A 23,716-nucleotide genomic window follows, 5' to 3' on the forward strand; every position below is an offset into this window, starting at 1 on the left:
ATTTGAAATCCCTGATCGCTGTTCTTTAACACCACATTCATCTTTCACTTTCTCCAGTGTGATCATAAAGCTTTTTGCTCTTATGTGTTAGCCATCAAGCACTACTGGGGAGAGAGCCCTCTTGATCAAAGCCAGCCACCTTTACCAAGCCCTCATTTTTGCATGAATGAGGAAGGTTCACAGGGGTAAGAACCAGAGAAGTTGGAGATTGGGGAGGTACTGTAAGGGTATCAGACTCCCACCGCCCCAGCCCTCATTTTAGAAGCACTGGCTAAAGGTTAATGCTCCGCTACCTGCAGAGGAGAGGGAGTGAGAAGAAAATAGAGCAGGGGGATCAAAGCTTTTAGGCATGCATTTCTGTGAATTTAAAATTCATATACTGTATGTCTGGGAAATTATATCTGATGTTACAAGGCTGAATCTGGCAGGAGAAGCACAAAAGAAAAAGGAACACTAAGGCACACTGTCTCATAATCATCTCATACATGCCAAAGCATTCACATGGTATGCCTTTACCCTCACAATTAGCTTCTGGACATGTGAGCATTCTGTTTAAAACGAAGAAATAAGCAGAGTTTTCCCAGCCTCATATCATAACTCAATAGAGAACAAACTGTAACATAGCAGTATATTACCTGAAGTATATTACCTAAATTAAACCACTAACGCAATATCGACTTAATTCTGGTATAATATTTAATCAGAGACCATTTCTCAACAATGCAGCTCAGGGATATGGGAGTATAAGAGCAACAGCAGATTGCATTCTCCTTCGTTTATTTTATTTAAGGAATAGGTATTCATAATAAATACACTTGTGTGCTGTTGAGGGCATGGAAGACACATAATTTAGAAATGAGTTGAATTTCCTTGAGGTCCTGCTCCGTATGAAATATGTTTTTAATATAGTTGCAAATATACATTATAGAAACTACAACAAAAATGGCAAATTTCATATGAAGAACAAAAGTAATAAGTCAGGTTAGGTTAATAAGGTTAATGTCTCCTTCATCCGCTAACAGGTTGCTTTCGACACATTAGTGTGTCCCGTTCAGAAGTGTGTCATGTTGACGCCTTTGCTGTCTCCCTTTCCCCCACAAGTCATTCCTCACCTGCCCACTTGTCGCCCCTGTTCTGTTTTCCCACCTTGACAGTCTTCAGATTCAGCCACCTGCTTGTACACCTGTTCCTCATCTCCATATTAGGTCCTTATTAGCTATTGCTACTTTGGCTTCTTGGCAGCATCCTGTTTGCCTGTTTTCTGATGCTGTCTGCCCACTAGACTGACTACACGCCTGTCATTTTCCAAATAAAGTGCCTCTAAACTCTTCTCGTGTCTGCATGAGTCTTCCCTCTGGTTTGCTAGTTGGCTGGTTTGCCAGACATATTGTTGTCCCATCACATTTTTGGCTGGACGGCAACAGCGGGGCGCCAACCCTATAAAAGCGTCTGTCCCTGACTGACTGACTGAGTGATGAAGTAACATCCATTGGTCAGCCAAAGGCCACTGAAGCTTGGGACAGCCAAGTCCCATAATGCATTTTGCACCAACCGGCAGCTATCAGTGATGGCGGAGATTTTGAGCCAGGCTAAAAGCTGTTGTAAATTTCGCTGTAGGACTGTTAATATATCACTTTATTAAGTTTTTCTATTTTTTCAGGTGAGAAATTAACCATTTAGAGTCCCGATATGTGGTCAGTTTATCCAAATAACACCTACTGGAAATTTGCTCCGACGTTTTTGGAGATGTGAGGAGTTTTCAGCGCATTTCCTGGGGGCTTGGTCACCATGTGTCACCACTTCCTGTATCCATTGTTTCAAATTAGAAACCCTCTAGCGTTTCATACAGCCATATACTAGTCTTGTTTGCCTGCAACAATGCCCTGAAAAAAAATGAGGAACTGAAACAGGTGTTGTGCTAGGGGGAAAGTGTAAATATCATTATCTTTGAATATTAGGTATGGCTGAGTACCACACAGGAGGACAGTCCAGGGGTTTCTAGTTTCTTAAATACAAAACCTGAAACCAAAAAACAAGAGCTCAGCAGTGTTCCCTTCCCCAAAATACTATGGTCCATCTTACTTCATGCACCCACCTAACTGTTTCCATAATTGTTGTTTGTCCCAAGAACATGAGCAACTTTTCTGCAAAACTTGTTAAGATGCTGCACCAGTTAGACAGACTGGAACATGCTCTTATGCCTGCTCTCTTGACTGGGTCATGAGAACCAGGTCATCTAAATAAAAGAAGACCTAAATCCCCCATTGGTGGAGCAGCTCAGCAGCTCTAGAAGCCAGTGGAGCCAAATGGATTCATACAGATACTGTCCCTTCAAACGTAATGTGCAAGGAGTTGTGATCTGTTAGCTTTCTAAAAATAGTTTTAAATAGCATGAATTGTAGTTATTTGATGACCTGCTCTCAGTCCACTGATAGGGGGACACTTCAATACTACAGCCTGACAAAGCATATTCTTCATTGTGTTTACAGAGTAGCTCTGTCATTCCTGATAAAACTGTCAAAACACAATTGGAGGTGTGGCCAGTGATGAAAAAGAATGCCTAATGAGTGCCTTGCCTCTGTTCTGGTGCTGCCTGTAATCAATGCCATCCCCATAATGCATGAGCAAAGCATTGTCCTCAATTGAAGAGGTGAAATGAGGAAAGATCCAGTCAGTTCAGAATCAGCTGAAGGCTGCAGGGGACGAATGAGAAATGAGCTTTGCTGTTTGACTTGCCGGAAGCTCGTTCCCCCGGCCAGGTTTGAGGATGACAACAGGTTTGCGGTTTCACATCTGTTTATTGCCACCTGTACTAAACAACATCAGTATGAGTCATGTAGAGAAGAATCAGATGCAGAGAGCACAAGGACATTTCAGACGAGTTGTCTATAATTTATACGGTGATACATAATTTTGTCAGTGTTAATAAAATAGCAAAGTGTTATTTACCATTTTATTGTCCTGGCATACAGTAACTTGATGACGTGCAAAGTGTTTTGGCGGTTGTTGTTTTAGAAAAGGACTATAATAAATATTTTATTATATTTTTAGTTATATTCACAATGTTTTGTTATCTTCTTATACTGTGTGTTTCACTTACATTTTCATGAATGAACAAAACTGGACAAGACCAAGTACAATGGTACATTTTTCTGCAAGGTAGCCATTACATACCCATCATACATTGTCCTTGTCAGTTCTTGTGGAATGATTTGATGGAGCAAGACATCCGACTTTAAAGAAATAATCTGACTTGGTAATGTAAAAAGGTTTTGTATTCTATTTGTATTGCATGATTTCCTACATGACTTTTTATTACTGTTGTATTACAGTAACATGCCACATACAACTACATCTATAGTGCTATTGTGCAATCAGTTATTTGCAAGCCATCAAGGATAAATGCTACGAGGTGTAGAGAGGAGCAAGAAATGTATGTAACACGTCAAAGCTATAACTACAAACTTACAGTAATTCACATTTTCATACAGCCAATCACATTCTGTCTCCCCATGTGTAATGTGCTTCTTATGCAATTTTGCCTGAAAGTTAGTTTCTAGCCCAAATGTATTTTATCATCTGCTCAAACTTGTTAAAAGAAGCACAAAACTCACAACTACCTGGCTTCAATATCTTGCTATTGAAACTCAAATAAATAAAAAAATGTAAAAAAATAAGGACAAGGCATGCTTACAGTATTTAAGTTAACATCAACCCTGTTTGACCAAAACTTTTAAACTTTTGAAAATGTGGCTTTGCATAACATTACAGCATATTGTCTTGTCATAGCAGGAAAAGAACAGGAGTAACTGATAACATTTACAATGGCTCCATGCAATTTAATAGTGCCAGTAAATGATGGAAGTAAGCCAGCATGCACAATACAAGGGTCCTGAATCTAGTACACTTTAATGTTATTGGCTACACCTTACCAAACAGCCTTAAGTGCATTACCATCATTCTCTGGGCTGGAGAACAGGTCATCCTTTTTTGCATGTAGCCCAGGAAAGCTATGACATATACAACCAGATTTGTGATCTGGCCGACAGAGATGCATATATACTGCTAAGTGTCAACGAAAGTGTATTAAATTGCATCTGGAATTCTGCATATGAGACTATTAAAATGACAGGTGTAAATGAGGCCTCGGTGTCCGGAGCTTTGTCTCCTATGATAGTTAACTGAATACATTTGGGTTTTAGACTATTTATCTGACAAATCAAGACATTTAGAATATCACCATGGGCTCTAGGAACTTGGGATGAGCACTATTTTGCTATTTTCTGACATATTATAGACCAAACCATTTATTTACGAATCAATAAAATAATTAGTTATTGATAAGGATAATTTGAACTATTTATCTACAATAAAGGCTACAAAGGAACTCAACAGAAGGATGCACTGTAGGTCAAATAAGTCTTTGGTGGTGACCTTGTGTGTCTAAGAATAACTGTAAAACTGTCATCTAATGGCTATTCCCAGGAGAATAGTCAAAAAGTTGTTCATTTGTACAAATGCCTAAAAGAAATCATGTTTCTAGCACTAATAGAAATAGAATAATGCGCATGATGTCTGATAAAGCAGCTGTCTCAAAGTTTGTGAAAAGTAGAAATAGAGAGTAAGCACTGAACCATAGAGCAACCAAACATGAGGCCTCCTGCCACAACAAGACACCCAGTTCAGGCCACTGACACTTAAAGTAGAGCACATAATGAAGCGCAGCTCTGATGCAGCATTGCATAGGAGGTGAGCAGAGTACTGAATGAGTAAATAAAGGAATAACTATTAGAAGGACACAATGAGTACATAAACAGTTTGGTGTCCACTTGAGTATTGCATGTGCTCACTTTGTAAAAACTTGCTGACTCAGAAACTCAACATTGCACAGGTGCACACGCGCCTGATAAACAAAAAAATCTGCCACCTCTTCCATTTACTTGATGACAGCAGATACATAGCATGCAGTGAGCAAGGACCAAAAGCTGTTCTTACACGAGAAATGAAGAGAAGAATGAGGGTAAGAGACATAAATCAAAATGAATTGGTGATAATACAGGATGGAAAGGAAATAAACGAACAGATGCAGACAAATCAATAGCACCTACAACCACAATTAGACCACAGGAGATATCTTGGCCTCCACAGAGTGCACTACAGAGAATCAACAAATCACATTTACACACACACACACACACACACACAGAAACCCACAAATATAAATAAATCTAAATGGTATTGTGGCAACTGGTAATGTAGCAATGGGCTGTGGTAGGTATAGACATACAGACTACTACAAAATTTAGTTCCCAGCATTTCGCACAGAATACATCTTGCATCAATTATTAATCTAATATAAAGCATAAAATGGAGAAAGCCTGTATGCCGTACATCCTTATATTTTTATCCTGCACTACCTTGACACTAAGAACAAGGTAGCCTTGTAAAATGTGCATTTCTGTCACTCCTTTTCACCCTCTCTTCAGGAGCTGGTTGTCACAATCTCGGTAGGTAAGTGTAAGGTAGACTTCTCCTGCCAGTTATCATAATGGCATAGTAATATAGGTTCTATTTCCCAGAAGGAGCTAATGGGTTGCTGTAATAAAATGACACAGTGGGAAGAACAATGGACATGCAAAACTGTGCCCATATTCGTCATGGTGAAAAGAGACAGGTGGAAATAATATGAAACCAGGCATGGATGTCAAAGCAGTGCTTCCCACAAGCACAATGGAACCACAGTTTCCAAATGTGTATTATATTATGCTATAAGGAGAAGCAGCAAATGACAATGTGGGAAATGATTTGACAGTGATAAGCTTTGGGCCTTGCCACTGGAAAAGAATGCCATTTTGTCTTGATGGGTATATTAGTCAGCATGATCACAGCGCCACGGCATATCCATGTATATTGTGTGCAAACATTTGTGAAAAATGGCTTTACTAAAGAAACAGCAGAAAAACAACAATAAACAAAATGAAAGGTATACAATTTTATTACAGGTCCATCTGCAAAATCCTAAATAACAAACTCAAAGTAAAAAGTATTATAGTGAACACAATCCTGAAATCAAGAGAGTGTAAGACCATGGTCCATCCTCTGGGGAGCATGAAATGTGCTTATCAAATTTCATGACAATATGGACAGTAGTTTATGAGATACGTTGCTTTGGACCAAAGTGTCAAAAGGATAGACCGATGGATTAATACAGGGCTGAAACTAACTAATTATGTTCACTATCAATTAATATGTTGATTAATTTCTTGATTAACTGACTAGTTGTTTAGTCTATAGTCATAAAATTGTGAAAAATGTCCCAAACAACAATCAATAACCCAATGACATTATGTTTATTACCTTAGAGGACAAAAAAACCCAGAAAATATTCACATTTAAGAAGCTGGAACCTGAGAATTTTAGAAATTTCTTCTTAAAAAATGACTCAACATGATTTGATTATAAAAATAGTTGGCGATTCATTTTCTGTTGATTGACTAATTGATTAATCAACTAATTGTTGCAGCTCTAGACTAATATTGCCGTTCTTAGACTCAACAGCTGCTGAGACAAAACAAGAATAACCTTTCAAGCGACAAAACAGTTTAAAAATAAGTGTCTCCCATGTCAATAGTTGTTTCTTGTTATTAAAGAGAACCGTGTGTTTCCTTTGTTGAGTTGTAAGGAAAGCAGGAATGAGTGTCCTAAGCCTTTCGTGTGCATCAGAGTTATACAAAAGCGATCATACATCAGCAGCAGGTGGACTAAGAAACTACAACAGAAAATACTGAATGGTGATTGGAAGGAACAATAGCAATTATTCTCCAGCAGTCATCTAGCAGAATATAATGCAGTTGCCTAAGTCTGTGGTATATCAAATCCACCGAAGCGACATAGACCTGTAATCCAAAGTCTAATGTGTCCGCAGAACTTGGTAAGTGATATCTACGGCTATTGATTAAATTAAAGCAGTCACATTACATTATGGACTACCTGACTCTACCCCATCAAGGGGAAATGCTGAAGCATAAGGGTGAACAGAATCCCTTTGAGATGGGTCATAGCATCCCCGGTTTATGTTTTACCTTGGGAGTGTTCTCCATTAGCCTTGAAAAACAAGCCTGCTGTTCCTGTAGGTTAAAATACACCATGTAGGTCAGCAAGGAGGGAGCTGAATGTCGGTAGTATATTCCCTCAGCGTGTGATTGCTACAACAAACCCTGATCCAACAAAGAAAAATGCGCACACATACACCAACATCCACACATTTGGTGTGCTTTAAGCTCAAAAAGATGGCAAAGTGTGGTCAAGCAGTCTTGGGATGAAATACGTTCGCTAGGCTTTGGATAGTTGAATAATTAGTTAGCATGTTAATGTGATAGTAAAAACAGAGTTTTTAACATGCAAGAGAATTATTTTTCTTTTCTGTCATTTTGAGTTTAATTGTTGGCATTCAATGGCTGAGACCAGGGAGGCCTTTGTTATCGACTGACTATGGATCAGGACCACTCCAGCCAGTAGGCTATTAGGAGAGCCAGCAGTTCAGGCTCCTGCCCTGCCATTCCTTAATTGGTCCCCTCAGAAGCCTGGCGCACACAAACTTCACAATCACACTGGAAGATTATACTGAAGAGAAAAGAGAATCCCTGTGTGCAAGCTGCTTGCCATCGATTAGCTCACTCTATCACTTCAGTTTCTTCTTCACATTATTTTATCTCATTTCTTTTCACCTACAGATTATAATCAGCTGGGGTGGTCTTTGAGTAAACCATACAAGTCGAGATAAAGAGAAGTACACAGAGGAGAAAATGGCTGGAACAAATGGGAGATGACTCAGGACTGCCTACTGGGTAATTGGGTTTTATCCTCTCATTTTGTCAGGCCTTGTTTTGGATTACAGCTATACAACACATGCATCCACAGGAAAAGAGAAGGATACCTAGACATTAGCAGATCTCAAGATAACAGATTAGAAGTGGGAGAATGAGACCGTTGTTATAGTCTCATTACGATACTCCACAGAAGAAAAGCTACACCATTTTCTCTGGAAAATGCAGAGCTTTTCACTCTAACTGAATCTGGTCTATTCCAGACAGTCAGTAAACACAATGCACACAAAAATGTCAACACGCGATGCTGCTGCACAATAGCTTGTCTTTTCTATTTCTATTTCTAATTCAAGGCATGTTCATTTCAACCTGACATTTCAATTTCAGATGCTTCTACAATTCAGTGCTTTGAATATGGGTCTTGTCAGTACATGCTCTGGTTGGAGACCACGACAGGCTGACAATTGCAAGAGTCATCTGGCAGCAATACTGTAGATATCTAACACTCTAAAACGCAGTGTTTCACACCTATTTCTTATGTGACTTTTGACAACAAAGTGGTGCTGTTTACGAAAGCCATTTATGGCAAACAACAAGAGATCACGTCACTCAGTGTAAGGTTTACCGAGTGCATTACAACTACAATCGATGTGGATGACATAAGTACATTAAAAATGTTTACTCCCTTTATTCAATTAGTGTATTTTTTCAAAACTTATTTCCAGTAACCAGTTGTAAAAACTGTTTCCATTTAAAACCAAACTCTGAATCATCATTAACATGTACCATTCTTGTGTTAATCAACTGAGATTCCTTTGAAAGACCATATACTCAGCATGTCGGGGCACTTGGTACAAGAAATGTGTTTATTCCTCTAAGCTTGTCAAATGAGCAAAGCAGTTTAAATATGGAACAGGGTACACCAGCATGACGTCTGCCTAACACCAAGCTATGTCGTGGAGTTGTTGCAGAATAAACCACACACACCCCACGTTGTTTCCAATAGAGGAATATGTCACACAGTGTGACAGTATGGTTGTTTATTTTGCTTTTTTGGATGACAGTGGAGTTCTATGGCATGGCGGCATAAACTATTCTGGCTGTGGCTATGTGGATATAGTTGTCAAGATAAATTAATTGCTGGTTTTGTTCTCTGCAGAGAAATTCTTCTTCTTAACAAACAGATAGACAGTAACGCCAGCATTCTTTCTTTAACTCCTAAATAATACATACAGTATATACCTATAGGAGCCCTGTCTCTGTAGACTCTGCATTGTCTCCAGCTCTGAGGATGAGTTAGTCCAAACCAGCTAAGATGAAATGAAGCAGAAATAGGCAAAGCTATTTATTGATTCTACTGTCTGTGGGGTGAAACAAAAGAAGTCTTTAAATGAATGTAGCCACATCGATGCACAGAATAGATGTTATCTATCTTAATGACAAAGGGGAGTCCTTGGCTGAAGGGGAACCTCATCAAAGTTACAGATGCATAACCTTGCAGTGGAGCTCAGAGAGCAGGGGAAAACACAACCTCATGTATGAAACACTTAAATTTAACCAGTTCAACCAGCAAGAGGAAAGACATTCAACACAGCTCAGGAATTATGTAAATAAAAAGGATACTTTTTTATGTTGTTGATAAAAAAAAAAAAGTCTTTTAAAATACTTAATTTATTCTCATTTGAATTTAAATCAGTGAAGCAAGAAGAATTTTGTGATTCACATTGAAATTCATATTAAACAAATGGGACCAACCATAAGCAAAGACCATTGGAGGTTTTGCAGCTACAAATACACCCAGAAGAAAGTGTAATATTTGCTGATTCACATGAGTTTTTGTCCAGAGTCATTTAGAATAGGTGCAAATGAAAAATAATTATGTGATGATGCTTCAAGGATCAACAGCATAAATAGCCAGATTGCCTGCTATGAAAACAGTATGAGCTGAACATACTTAAAAGAAGCATGACTCCTGTACACAGATAGTAGGCAAAAAAATAACAACACAACAAAAACACGCATCTTATGAACCCTGCTCTGAGCAAGTGGACAGGGGTGAGGGAGGGCTGCAGTAAGATGGAGCTGGAGTGTTAGAAATAGAGGAGAAAAGTCAGCAGTTCTGACTTAAGAGTGACATTTTGCTATTGAGCAGGCCAGGAGGGAAAAGAGCTGGAACAGGCCAAGGATAGCGAGGAAGAGCTGACCAGTGTTGGCTGATGACGGCTGTAAGGGTCTGAGAGGGGATGGAAGGAGGCCAGCAAAGGGGACGACACAGTAGTCAAGCTGGGAGATGAACTGCACAGACTGTTTATTGAACTTTGAACCTGTGATTATTGAACACTGTGTGCTTTTATCAAACAAATACTGCTTGACTCTGCTGAATAAACACAATAACAAGGGGACAGTAAAGGTAAGTAGAGAGAGAATAGGTGCAACACAGGTGTGCCTCCTTTTGTCTGATGGAGTTTATTCTCCCTGCTCAGCAAGAAACATGTTATTCTACCCTAAACCGCTAAAATGTTCTTATCAAAGATCTTTCCATGGAAAAACAGCAAATTAGTGAAATCATGTATTGTAGGCGTGATAGAGGCACTGAAGTACTGTACATGTTCAGTATGAAAAATGTATATAAATATGTTTTGACACAATGAATTAACATGCTATTTGAATGAGGTAAATCATTAATAAGAAGTGAAGATACAGGTTTACGCACAAGGGTATTGCAGCTTCATTAACCTCTGCAGTATTTTGTTCATTTGTTTTATTCTGTTTCGTTTTTAGAAAAGCATAATGACTTCCTGATGATATCTAGTATTTAAGGAGTCGCTCGCTAGCCAACATTTTCTACTGCGTCCAAAAATGCTGCACTGTCACAACAGCAATTTCTCACAAATTTTAAACATGAATGTGTTTAATTTTCAGTTGGCGTCGACTTTATGTGTATATAATCCCTTTCAAATCAGATCCTGCTGTCCGCCATGTGTCTCTCTGATATTACTTTACCTCTTGAGGGGAAACAAAGTCATCTTTAAATCCAACTTGTATTGGTTTTAATAAGGACCTCTCTTCTCTTGAGGAATTAAGTTATGCAAAAATTACCAATTAGCTGCAGTTTATATATGGGTTTACTTGCTATTTTTGTCAACGTCACAATTAGTTTTGCCTTTGATACTTGTTTTTTATAGACTCATGAAATCTGGATTAAAGAAAATACATTAGTCTTTAATATAGTCTGTTTGCCCCAAGTTCACTCTAGTACAAAGTATGTGAGTCATCATTTTTGCCATCTTTGAGATCAACTTTGGGTTTGATGTGTTTTAGCTTCATACTTCTTAAGGACAAACACTGTTGTGCTTCTGAATCGTCTCTCTTTGTCTGCAGGACTGAGCATTTCTTCTGAAAAACACAGAAGGCATCTTCAAAGGCCAGTGGGATTCCACTTGGTGTTTCATTTCACGAATGACAGAGCTTTGTTGGTCTTACAGCATACAGAACACGCATGACCACAGAGAGGTAGGCTTCATACGCCAAGAAGGACTCTTAAACCCCATCTTGCATCTCTGACACTCACAAAAGCACCAAATGGCCTTTGAGGACAGACAGGGCGGCATGAAATATAGACAGGCTGGTCCTTTTCTATAGCTTAGGGTATCATCTGATTTTTCTGCTGGAGGGAGAGGGAAAGTAAACCTCACTGGAATTCACAAAATGGGGTCTAAGATATAAGGGAAGTGGATGAAGCACCCCAACAGCTTCCCAACCATTAACCAGTCTTTCAACAGATACTGCATTCATGAGACAGAAACAGGGCAAAAATAAAACAAACCTGGAGCAAAAGCATTAAATGGGATCACAGCTTATCTTGAAATGCCACTGATTTGGAGCGTGCATGCATTCAAACAAACTGTGTGTTCTTCTTCTGTGTTAGCTTTCACTAAGCATTTACCATCACACCTTACTGGTCTCATGCAAGCATCAAGAGGACAATCTCACAGCTAACATGGTTAATGACTGCTGTTTATACAGCCTTGATAGCATATGTTACATACAGAGCTGCAAATAAAGACTTTATTTACCGATTAATCTGTCAATTATTTTCTTGACTGGTCCTTTGGTCTTTAAAATGTCAGAAAATGGTGAAAATGTCAATCATCGTTTTTCAAATCCCAACCTAAGATGTCTTGTTTTATCCTGAGCACTTGTCCATAACCCAAATATATTCAGTTTACTTTCATAGAGGAGTTAAGACACTATATCCATATTTTAGAAGCTGCATCCAGATAATTGTAGGATTTTTCTCTCAAAATTAAATTTCTGTCGGTCGACTAATCGATTAACTGAGTAATCGTTGCAGCTCTAGTTTCGTAGAGTAAAGGGCTGCATGTGTTTTAAAGCACACATCACATGTACTATAGAGCTGCAACAATAAGTCAATTAATTAGCAGCCATTTTGACAATCAATTAATCATTGTCAAGTCATTTTTGTTTAAGTGAAATAAGCCAAACATTGAGGCTCTCATATGTGATGCTTTCCTTGGTCTTACATTGGTAAAAGCTATGTCTCCAAACACAGCTCTGCTCTGTCCATAGAGCATGCGCAATATGCATTCATCCGGCCAACACGGGAATGTCAAACCTGAAACATGATTTGAAAACTCTGTATACTGTGAAATACAGAGAGATTTATCTGGCGGTGATAAGCTTTATCAGCATCAAACTCGTTTAGCAACGGCTTGAATATTATATACGTTCATTTATATGTAAAAGTTCCACACTGCAAGTTTAAACAGCCGGTGGCATGGTCAAACACATTGTAGCAATCACAGACCATCTGGTACCTGTCTCAGTTATCTTAAATTTGTCAACGTTAAGCCACAACCAGTCTCCTTTCCTGTCACAGAATCCCTACAGCTGAAATTAGCTATTTTTAATGTCAGATCATTGGCTAACAAATCCTTTTTGGTTAATGATCTGATAACTGAAAAGAATTTGCATTGTACATTTTTAGTTGAGACCTGGTTAAACAGCACTACTGGTGTAGCAACACCGATAGAGGCTTGTCCTCCAAACTATAATTTTTTATCAGTCAGTCAGATAAAACAGGAGAGGAGGAGGGATTGCAGCCATTTTCTCTACACAGTTTGTGTGTAATGACATTGACCTGAGTGAATTTAGATCATTTGAATATCTTGCTCTTGAGCTCAAAGCAGAATTATCCGTCCTCATCATTACATTATATCAGCCACCAAGATATTCATCACTATTTCAACAGGAATTCTCAGAGCTGATCTCACTTGGTATCACTAGATATTATCAATCCTGAATGGAGACCTGAATATTATATTAAGAAAAATAATGACTCCAAAGTTACGTAGTTTGTGAATTTACTGGACAGCTTTGAACTCACCCAACATGTAAATGAAGCCACTCATCAGCATGGTAACACTCTACACTTAGCAATAACAACAAGGTTAAACACTGATAATGTTTCAGTATTTGAATGACCTATTTCTGACCATCACAACCTCATCTTGAAGACTGAAAGGGAATTTTTGGTTCAAAAGAGATTCCTAGATGGCAAGGCTGAAGCAAAGTTCTCTAATATTATAACATCATTTGAGCCATACAGTTATGTTTATTTGAGGTTTTTATATCAATCTGTAGCTTCCAGGTATTATTCCATATGTATTCAAATCTGAAAATTAAAATTTTGGTCGAAATACGTATGTTTGAGCGTCAAAATGGCATTTTCCCAAGTCCTTCTAAACGTTTTTTCCCACGTGACCTGATACAGGTTTCTGCATGATGACGTTGCAACAACTTACTTACTTGCTTGAGGTCCTCGACTTTGGTGGTCCATGTTGGACAGGGATCTGCTAGACTCCCGCTCCTGAATTATTACGGTGACGTCGTTTTCTCCTCCAGCACACCGATGAGGCCGGTGTGCTATACAGTCACTATTATATGTAGCTATCATAGTAAATAGTATAGGCCCTGGTATATACATTAACTGTCCTTTTATTCCAAAAGTGGTAAAAAAAAGCAAGGGAAGTACATTTAATAAACCCCTGGAGGGTGGGATTGGAAGAACCTGGTTAAGGAGTAACCTGCCCGTATGGGACGCTCCGAGAAGTAAAGCGAGCACACCCACAAGGCGACAGGGATCATTGGTCAACGCTACACCTTGCATTCTATTGGTTGAAAGTTTTGACAGGATTGTTGTACAAAAAATCCAAGAGAGGGCAGAAATCTTAGAGCAGACGTTTCACGAGTACGCATAAATAGCCTGAGTGCGAGGAGAAGGGCTGAAGTTGGAGCAGGAAATCCGTGCAAGCGACAATATATCTGAGTGCAAGCATACAGTTTGAACAGAAGCAGAGCAAATCTAAGCGCAAGCGGGGGCTATCTGAGTGCGAGGGCAGAGTTTGAGGCAAAGCATTACAGAATCTGAACATGAAATCAATAAATCATGCTCTCAAACTGAAAGACCACGCTCTTGATAGATAGGAAAAAAAGCCCCATATACCTTGTCATCTGCTTTAAATACTGCTGCTCCACTAAAGGTTAAAAAGAGGTCGACTGACAGAATCTCTCCATGGTTAAACAATAGCATTGTTAATGAGATTACGAGAATCTGTCAGGCAGCTGAAAGAAAATGGAGGAAAACTAGGCTCACAGTTCACTGTAATCTATACAAAGAAGCCATGACTGCCTATAACAAAGCAATACGTCTGGCAAGAAAGGACTACTTTTCCAAGATTATTGCAGAGAATGCTGGAAACTCCAGAATATTATCCTCCACTATTGATCCGCTACTCAATACTGCCCCCACTCCACTGCAGTTTTCTGCGTCAAAATGTGAAGAACTCGCATTGCTCTTCAATAACAAAATAACTTCAGTTAGAGCCAATATTGCTGCTGATGTAAACACAGATGATCTCAGCAAATCATTTAAAAATGATGTAACCATGGGAAAATTCACCTGTATAACATCAACTGAGCTTTGCAAGACTGTCACTGAGTGTAACTCCTCCACTTCATGTATTGACCCTGTACCTACAGCACTTTTTAAGCAGGTTTTAAACAACGTATCAAGTCATGTCTTGAAGATTATACATACATCTCTTCAAACAGACATGTTCCCAGATGCCTTCAAAACAGCTGTTGTAAAACCCAACCTACATGGTAATGCACTAATCAGCTATAGGCTGATATCTAACCTTCCTTTCATTAGTAAGATACTTGAAAAGATAGTGTCAGTGCAAGTAAACTCCTTTCTTAAAGAAAACAATGTCCTGGAGGAATTTCAGTCAGGCTTTAGAACAGACCACAGCACTGAAACTGATCTTACTAAAGTAATAAGCAACCTCAGACTAACCAATAAAAATAAGGTGTCAATTCGTGTCCTCTTAGACCTAAGCGCAGCATTTGATACAGTTGAACATGATATCCTAATAAATCGTCTTGAAAAGTTGGTTGGTCCTTCTGACTGTGTGTTGAACTGGTTCAAAACATACATCAAAGAGAGAAAGTTTTACGTCAGTCTTGGAGATCATGTGTCTGAAGAACATGATGTTTGTTTTGAGGTTCCACAAGGGTGCTGCCTTGGCCCATTATTATTCTCACTATACATGCTGCCACTTATTGACATCATCAGAGAGCACAATGTATGTTTCCATAGTTATGCAGATGACACACAACTGTACATCTCTGCTGAACCAAACGATGCTGCAGTGATAAACTCCATTACTCCCTGTCTTCTGGCAATAAATAAATGGAGGAGCAATAATTTCTTAAAGTTAAACAAGGACAAAACTGGAATTAGTCAGCCCTAAAACAAAAAGAGAAATTCTGTTCAACAATCTGGGGAAATTAAGTCCCAGGATTAAATCTATATTAGATTCAGATCTAATTCCCACATTAACAAGGTGATGAAAACATAATTTTCCAATTTAGAAACATAACCAAAGTACGACCAATTATAAATCAAAAAGATGCTGAGAAACTGATCCATGCCTTCATTTCAAACCGACTTGGTAATGCACTTTTTTTTACTAGCCTCCACTGAGAGACTTCAGCTCATTCAAAACTCTGCAGCTCAGTTATTAACCAGAACCAAGAGGAGAGAGCACATCAGTCCAGTTTTGCTGCTCTGCAATTGCTTCCTATAACACTTAGAATTGATTTTACAGTCCTCTTTATATACAAAGCCTTTAATAGGCTAAAGACAAACCCACATTTCTAACTCCCTTGTTAACTATTTGCCTTCAAAAGCACTGTGATCATCTGCTGCTGGTTTATTGGAGGTTACCAGCAACAACCAAAAGAAAATCAGGGATACAGCATTTTGTCAATTAGGCCCGAAAGCTACGGTACACACTACCGATAGATATCAGGGAAACCAGCACACTAAATATTTTTAAAAGAACACTAAAAACTTATCTCTTCACTTTAAACTTTAACTAGCTGACTTCCCTGATACAGGCTTGAAATTCTTTTTGGCACTTTTCTTTGCACTTATGTTCTGATGCACTTCTTTTAAAATATTTCACTTGATTTTATGAATTCTATGTATTCATCTTTATTTTTATTATTATTATCAAGTGGGTTTTGGTTTCCATCTTACGTTAATTAATTTTTAATTTTTACATTAATTATGGCACTCTGTCTGTGTTTTTATGTTCATTCTATGTCTATTTTCATGTGAAGCATAATTTCTTTATTGTAAAGCACTTTGAGCTGCATTTCTTGCATGAAAGTTGCAATACAAATACAGTTTATTATTATTATTATTATTATTATTATTATTATTATTACTGTAAATTCAATATTTGTTGTGTTTATTTGACACAATAAGACGTTTGATGACATCTCCTTGGACTCCATGATATTGTGATGGTCATTTTTCTCTATTTTCTGATGTTTTATAGACCAAATGATTCATCAATGATTCAAGAAAATAATCGGCAGATTGATTGATAATGAAAATAATCATTAGTTGCTGCCCTAATCACATGTTCACCTCTATGGATTCTTTAAACCTGTCATTTTCATTACGTTTCCAATAAATTTCACATCAGTATTGTCATTTCGTCTATACTGAAGGTAATTTTTAGAACGTCATGTCGCCATTCACAAAATGATCCTTTGTGAGACAATATAAAAAAAAGAAAATAATCTTAATACTGATATCTACATGTGTTCTTTGTGATTTATTTTCATCATGTTTTCTCACCTGACACCGAAACTGGTGCATAAACAAATTCGTTCCTGCGTGTTAAAAGCACTGTAGCACACACAACAACAACAACACAACACACACATAGACAAACACTGAAGCCCTACTTTGATCCAAAGTCATTAAATATGTATTTGCTTTTGATTACTCTTGAAATTAATTCATCAGGGAGAGTAGTGACAGGTGCTCGCTGTTACTGACAAACTGCTGTGGCAGTTACTGATAACATGAGATACTTAAGTATTCAGCACTGTAACCCTCCTATCTGTCTTTCTCTCTCTCTCTCTCCCTCTGCTTTTTCCCTCTAACATGCCCCGCTCCCTCGTTCTGCCTCTCTCTCTGCTCTGCTCTCCTTTCTCCTTCAGTCATCTGAGTTGAGAAATGATACCAGAACCAAAACATTTGTCACGGCAACAATCCACTGAAGCTAAATTACACCAAAAGGAATTGCAAGGGAGGAGTGGACAACAAGAAAGGATGAAGGGACGGGGTATTTATGAAATAAAAGCGCTTTAGAGGAAACAAAAGTGCTACACAGAGGCACAGAGAGTAAGAGAGGTGGGCGGGGGGAGTATTTGGCATTGAAGTGAATGGTGTATGGTGTGAATCTTGCCTTTGAGGCGATGCCCTTGAGTTAGCCAGTGAGGCATTGAATGGTTGCATTGTGGATGGGCAGTTATCTCCAAGGGCTTCCCTTTCAGTGTTATTAGAAAACACATGACAGCAATGCTAGCCTTTATCGAACAGAAAGCTTCAAGGCTGAGAGGCAAATCTGCAGAAGGCAACTGAAATGGCAACATTTGACATCCCGTCATTCTCTCAGCATTTGGGCACAGAGAACATAGAGTGTGTGCAGAAGGGAAACATTCACAAATGAAGTACTGTATTTGCCCGAATATACAGGCCAAGACAATATTTCATTCTGGAAATTACATTTGAAAAAGTGGGAGTCGTCTTATATTCAGGCTGATACAGTATGTATAAATTATATTAAAAGATAAAACTATAATCACCACTCTAGCTATGTCTGAACTGCATCCAAAAACTTAAAACTGAATACAGTGAACACATTTTTCAATAAAAACAAAGTAAGGCTGCAACAAATTATTTTCTCGATTAATCGAGACAGTCCACAACACAAAGATATTCAGTTTACTTATCTTAGAAACCAGAAAATACTGACATTTAAGAAGCTGGAACAAGAGAATTTTAGCATCTTTTTTCTTGACTCAAACAATTCATTGATTATCAAAATAGTTGGTGATTAGTTTTCAGTCGATCGGACTACTCGATTAATCGACTGATCGTTGCAGCTCTACAACAAAGACAAAACTTGATTGCACAGTGGAAAGAGGACCTACAAATAATCTATAGAAAACCACAACGGAACTGAGCAGAAATGTTCAGTTACATCAACAGATTTATAATGAAAGCATCGTTTGTTATTGGAGCAAACAAAAGGATTCTGTTCCAATCAATCCTACCTCTCCTGGGAATATCATGTACAAAAGCTTATCTATTGAGCAGATTCCAAAGTCTCAATATCCCATACAGAAAAAAAGACAATGGATACTTGATTACTACCGCAGCTCTGTCCAACCCACACTCTCATCATGCTTTATCGGTATAATGAGTGTATGTATGTTAAAATCCCAATTTAACTCCCAATTATCTCCCTGTTTTTTGATTATGTAGCTTTCTGATTTCACTGTACACAATATTTCCTGCATTTGTTTGGCTGCCGGTGAGCTTGGTTCCCTCTGAATGTGGAGGAGAAATCGTGGGAGTGGGGGGTGGTGAGTTGGATAGAGAAATGGGTTCCCTTTGAATAATGCAATAGTGAAACTGGGCAATATGACCACCATGCGATCTCCAACAGAACAGAAACAACTGTGGATACCAGCCCAACTGTGCTCGTGAATTCATCTCATGTGAAATGTCAGTTAAATCAAAGCTGGAGCTTGAGAAAGAGTCTGGCAGTCATTTTTTAGGATAAATAAAACATGGCAGCGATGACTCCATTGCCCTTTAATCCACTCTCTCTCTCTCTCTCTCTCACTGTTTCTGTTACTCTCTTGAGTTCTTGCACTTGCGCCATGTTCGAGCTGGGAAGCCTTTTTAGCGGTAGGAGACAACAAGGGCAACATGGGCTGCAGCCCTAAGCCTCAGACACTATCGTGTTTGATTACACTAAAAGGAAATTTAAGTGTCTAAAATGAAATGAAAGTGTGCATTGTGATGGCATCCTACAGTGCCTCTGTGTTGTTGAGACTAGCATGTGTCCACAGTGCTATGTATGACATTCTGGCTTGCAGAAAGGCTGGAGTGGCAGTTATCCTACGTAATCTTCTGAGCAGCCCCTTTCATATGTGCACTGCATCCCTGAAGTTATCTGAACATTACCCAGAGGAGCTGTGTGTGAGAACGCAAATGTCGAATCAGTTGGACCAGACATTAAAAGGACTTCACCCTGCCAGCTCCCTAATACAAAGTCTGTGTAATTTCCGATTGAGCCCATGTGTGACTACAGCAGGTTGTTTTCCAGAGAATTCACAGCGAGCAAGTGGGCGTGTTGATGACGTTTCTATCATGCGACTGGCGCAAAACCGGAAGAATACAAACATCTGAAGGTGAAGAAGAAGGGTCATGTACTTGAAGGCAACAATGAAAATGTTTAACTGGAGAGATGACAAGATTCAGGAACTTCTGTTGGTAAGGGCCAACACCGAAATTCAAGGAATGGCAAGAGAATCAGCTGTTTATCACCAAATTACAAACGGGCTAGATGACTGTGTGTACATTTTGCGTCATGTCCTGCCTCCTGCACGCTCTACGCAGGTGCCACCCCTCGCCCAAACCAAACGGAGTATTTTCAGTAGGTGAGAACGCGTCTGACACGGACAGTCTCCCTGTTGTGTGCTACATGTGTGAAAGGGCAACTCCGGACAATGTCTGGACCTGATTCTCCTGATATTGTCCAGAGTTCATATGAGAAAATGGCTTGTATGATGATCTAAGGTCAATCAGACAACTGTCATGGAGCACGGCAGTAGGTAGAAAAGAGTGGCTTGAGCAGTTACATGGCTGAACAGTGCTGTAAGCAACGAGGACACATTTATTGACTTCACCCCAAAAGCCTTATAGCCTATTAGGAGCTAATTTATATTTTAAATCAAGCAGTCTATCTGTTTAGTTTATACCATTAAAGAGTCTGATTTAAAAAGTTGGCATTATTCTATATCTTTCTTATTGTTGACAAATCCCACAAAAAGACCAAAACCAACAATCAGTCTCACAATACTTTCAAACTTCCCTACCATGTCTGTGGCCCCAAACCCCTTTGTTAGCCCACTGAAGATGTCTTTAAAAATAAGTTGTAAATATTAAGTGTAATTTAAAAGAGGCTTATAAAATGTCTGGGCACTGTACTTTTTGGCAAACATCACTCAGAAAGGAATAAACAGTGTATTTGTTGGTTGACTATCTTCCGCCACGGATTAATAGACATTTAACATTTGGTAGCTATATGGCAACAGGCGACCCCGTCTCCTACAAATAAAGTTTATATACAACTTATTTGCAACAAATCCAATTTGCATAGTGCTGCCAGGATTATTTCTATTAACATAATGAGGATATGTTGTTAATTTGTAAATCTGTTAAGTCGCAGAATGTTGATACCAGATGTAATGTTAATATCCATCCAAATACGAAATGTCCACTTGTTTTGAGGTTCAGTTGAAATAATGTGACAATTTAGCACTTCCTGATAGCTCTTTTTCAAAATGAACTATCTCTAAATTCGTTAATTTACAGTCATCAAAGTCTACAAAGCCACAGTTCCTCCCAGATGACTCAGCCTGTGTAGCTACGCTCTCGTGTCACACTCTACTTACATATAAGTTCATTACATATTCGAGCTGCGATGCACTTGCTGACTCTCGCTGCCAACACTTCACTGATCACATTGCAAACTCCTCTGTTGAGTTCATTGCTACTGCTCAACATTTCATCACCCCCACCTCCCCCGAATCCACCTGTAGGCAGAGAATCTGGGTTTCTCCTTTGGGTAAGTTTATTATTTTCAGTCTCTCAGTGTGCTAAGCTTTAAATTGTATGCTTGCAGGTAAGTGATAGGGTCCCATCTCTGCAAGACATACTGTAAAGAATAACTCTGGATTACTGAATGACATCCTGGCTTCTAATTGACAAATAAATTGCCATCTGTAGGACAGTCTGTATGCGTATGTGGCTAGAAAACTGAAAATATATCTCAACCATGCTTCATAACTTAGCCTGGCCTGCGTGTTTTACATTATTTAGTCCGGTTTTTTGTGGAGTCTGCCTTTTCTATTTCATCTCATTTCATTTCTGCATAAAATATTTGACTGTTGACAGCCATATTATTGCACAACATAAATATTTATTTTACAGCCTGACAGAGATCCTGGCAGCTGTATAACAACATATACCAACATAAGCAGCTGATAGAAACTACATCTTAGAACACATGCACATTTTACTCACAAAATTGTCGTTTTTCCTGCCAAGCTGGACTGTAGGTCACTTCCTTCAAACATCATGCAACATTTTACAAGCAAATGTAGCTACTGTGAAAACGCTGGTCTTGTAAATACAACGTACAGCTGGAGTTTCAACGCCTCTCAGACTGACTTTAAAAGAATGACAAAAATTCTCCTGATCTCGACATGCAAAGTTGCCCTGAAGATACATATGCTTAATCTAATATTTATGCTATGCAAATTTCCAAGTTGAAGCTAATTTCACAAACTTGGGATGCAAAAATGAAAACCTTGGGGCTAGTTAACTAATTGACTTGCAAATGCATCTTTGTTACACTGCCATGTGAGCTAAACGGATGTCAATAGGTCAGGACAAATTCACCAGAGGAAAAAGATTTCACGATGGTCCATTTACTGACCAAACGGAAACATTTTTTGACAGTGCATAACATCTCTGTAGTGTCTCAGGCTTACAAAACAAACCGCTATCAGATAAATAAATCACAAATTTGTGCATTACTGGATTACTAGGTTTTTACAGCACAATAACATTTTAGATGGAAACCTATAAGACAAAACCACTTTTTTTCATCCACTGATAAACATATTCTTGGACATGCTTAATTAATTAATATAATACAAATACACAACTTCCAAAGCCACTAATATCAATGAATCACAACGGAAGTGAAATTAGCTTTCATGCATTTATCTACATCTCTCACCAAGATTGTCCACAGCAGTGGGGTTGCACTGTCTTCTATGTGAAGCAGGAGCCTACAGTGGCTACACAAGTAGACAAAATGCAACCAACTTCCCCATTTTTACTGATATTTCATCCACTTTTCAATGAAAGGATTCATATTGGTACTCATTACTGGAATAATTTGCTCCCTTTTTTCAATTACAGTTCAGACATGGCAAAGGGTAACAAGAGCACTCATTTTATCTATAGCAGTTTATCTATAGTAGCATAGATGTTATCTGAGCAGAACTGATGCACAATCAATTTAGTATATCAGATTAGCTTAATGAGAGTGAGTTAAACGAAACTCGACTCATTTCAAAACCTTTAAAAACACCAATACACTAAGAAAAATGTCATTACTCACGCACTGCTCAGCCAGCGCGTGGCGCATTACAATTTTTTAAAAAAAAAACTTCAATAAAAATAATTCAATAATTCAAATGCAACCTATATAATAAGACCTCACTTTTTTCTACACACAAACTGTAACACCGGTCGGAGTATCACTTTTCAAAACCAACTAAAACCAAAGCTATAAAACACTCTGTCGAGGAACACACACCTTTTTCCTGGAGTTTACACTCACCGACTGAGACCCCCCCAGAGGAAAAACAAAAGCTCAGCAAAGAGTGTTTCTGTGCTTACCTCTTCCTAACGTGGCCGGTACTTGCAAACCAAGAAGCACGAGGATGCCAAAACTCAAGCAGCATCCTCCCGAAAACTGTCCCATCACTGCTCTGCTTGTCTCCCTCCCCATCGGGTCTGGGGGCAGCGGCCGCGGGTCCCGGTCATTTGTGGTCTACTCGAAACACCTCCAAACACGTTCCCGTGCCCTGACGAACGCTCGGTCCGGGAGTTGGGGGGGCCAGTTAGTGTCCGCCAGGAGACCCAGCCGCCACCTCGCGGAATCGCAGTGCGGAGGGGAGCGGTGGAGTGAGTGGTGGCGCGGAGCTTTCAACAGCCGGCACTCTGCTCTGCGCGAGAGTGGAATAATTAGACAGAGCGCGCGAGCCAACGGCTTTCGGTTTTTTCGGAGAGAGAGAGAGCGAGAGAGAGAGAGAGAGAGAGAGAGAGAGGGAGGGAGGGAGGGAGAGACATAGAGAAAGAGAGAGAGAGAGAGAGAGAGATGTCTTGTCCAAACCTCCGTGGACCTGTTGAGAGATTGCAAAGGTGTGTGTGTGCGCACGCGACGGTGTTTGTGCGCGCGCCTGTAACTAGATGAGAGAACAAAATGTCTTTAATTATCTCAATTATCTCCCTCCCTAGTTTTTTTTTTCTTTTTACATTTTCAGATACACCCAACCCTTGTTTTGTTTTTTAATCGACATCATTGCCTTGGAGCTCTTGCCAGTGGTGATGTCTGGAAAATTATGTTTTTATT

General features: G+C 39.0%; 1 protein-coding gene across 1 annotated transcript in view; it reads right to left on the reverse strand.

The window, feature by feature from the left end:
• The window catches only part of LOC122968703 (netrin receptor UNC5D-like), a 180,896-nt gene extending 157,580 nt beyond the window's left edge, over nt 1-23,316 (reverse strand). Inside the window, exon 1 of the mRNA XM_044334108.1 lies at nt 22,981-23,316. Coding sequence (XP_044190043.1) covers nt 22,981-23,092 — 112 coding nt within the window. The 5' untranslated portion in view covers nt 23,093-23,316. The remainder of the gene's footprint in view (nt 1-22,980) is intronic.
• Nucleotides 23,317-23,716: the final 400 nt, after the last annotated feature.

This window comes from Thunnus albacares, chromosome 18 (assembly GCF_914725855.1).
Source record: "Thunnus albacares chromosome 18, fThuAlb1.1, whole genome shotgun sequence".
NCBI lineage: Eukaryota > Metazoa > Chordata > Actinopteri > Scombriformes > Scombridae > Thunnus > Thunnus albacares.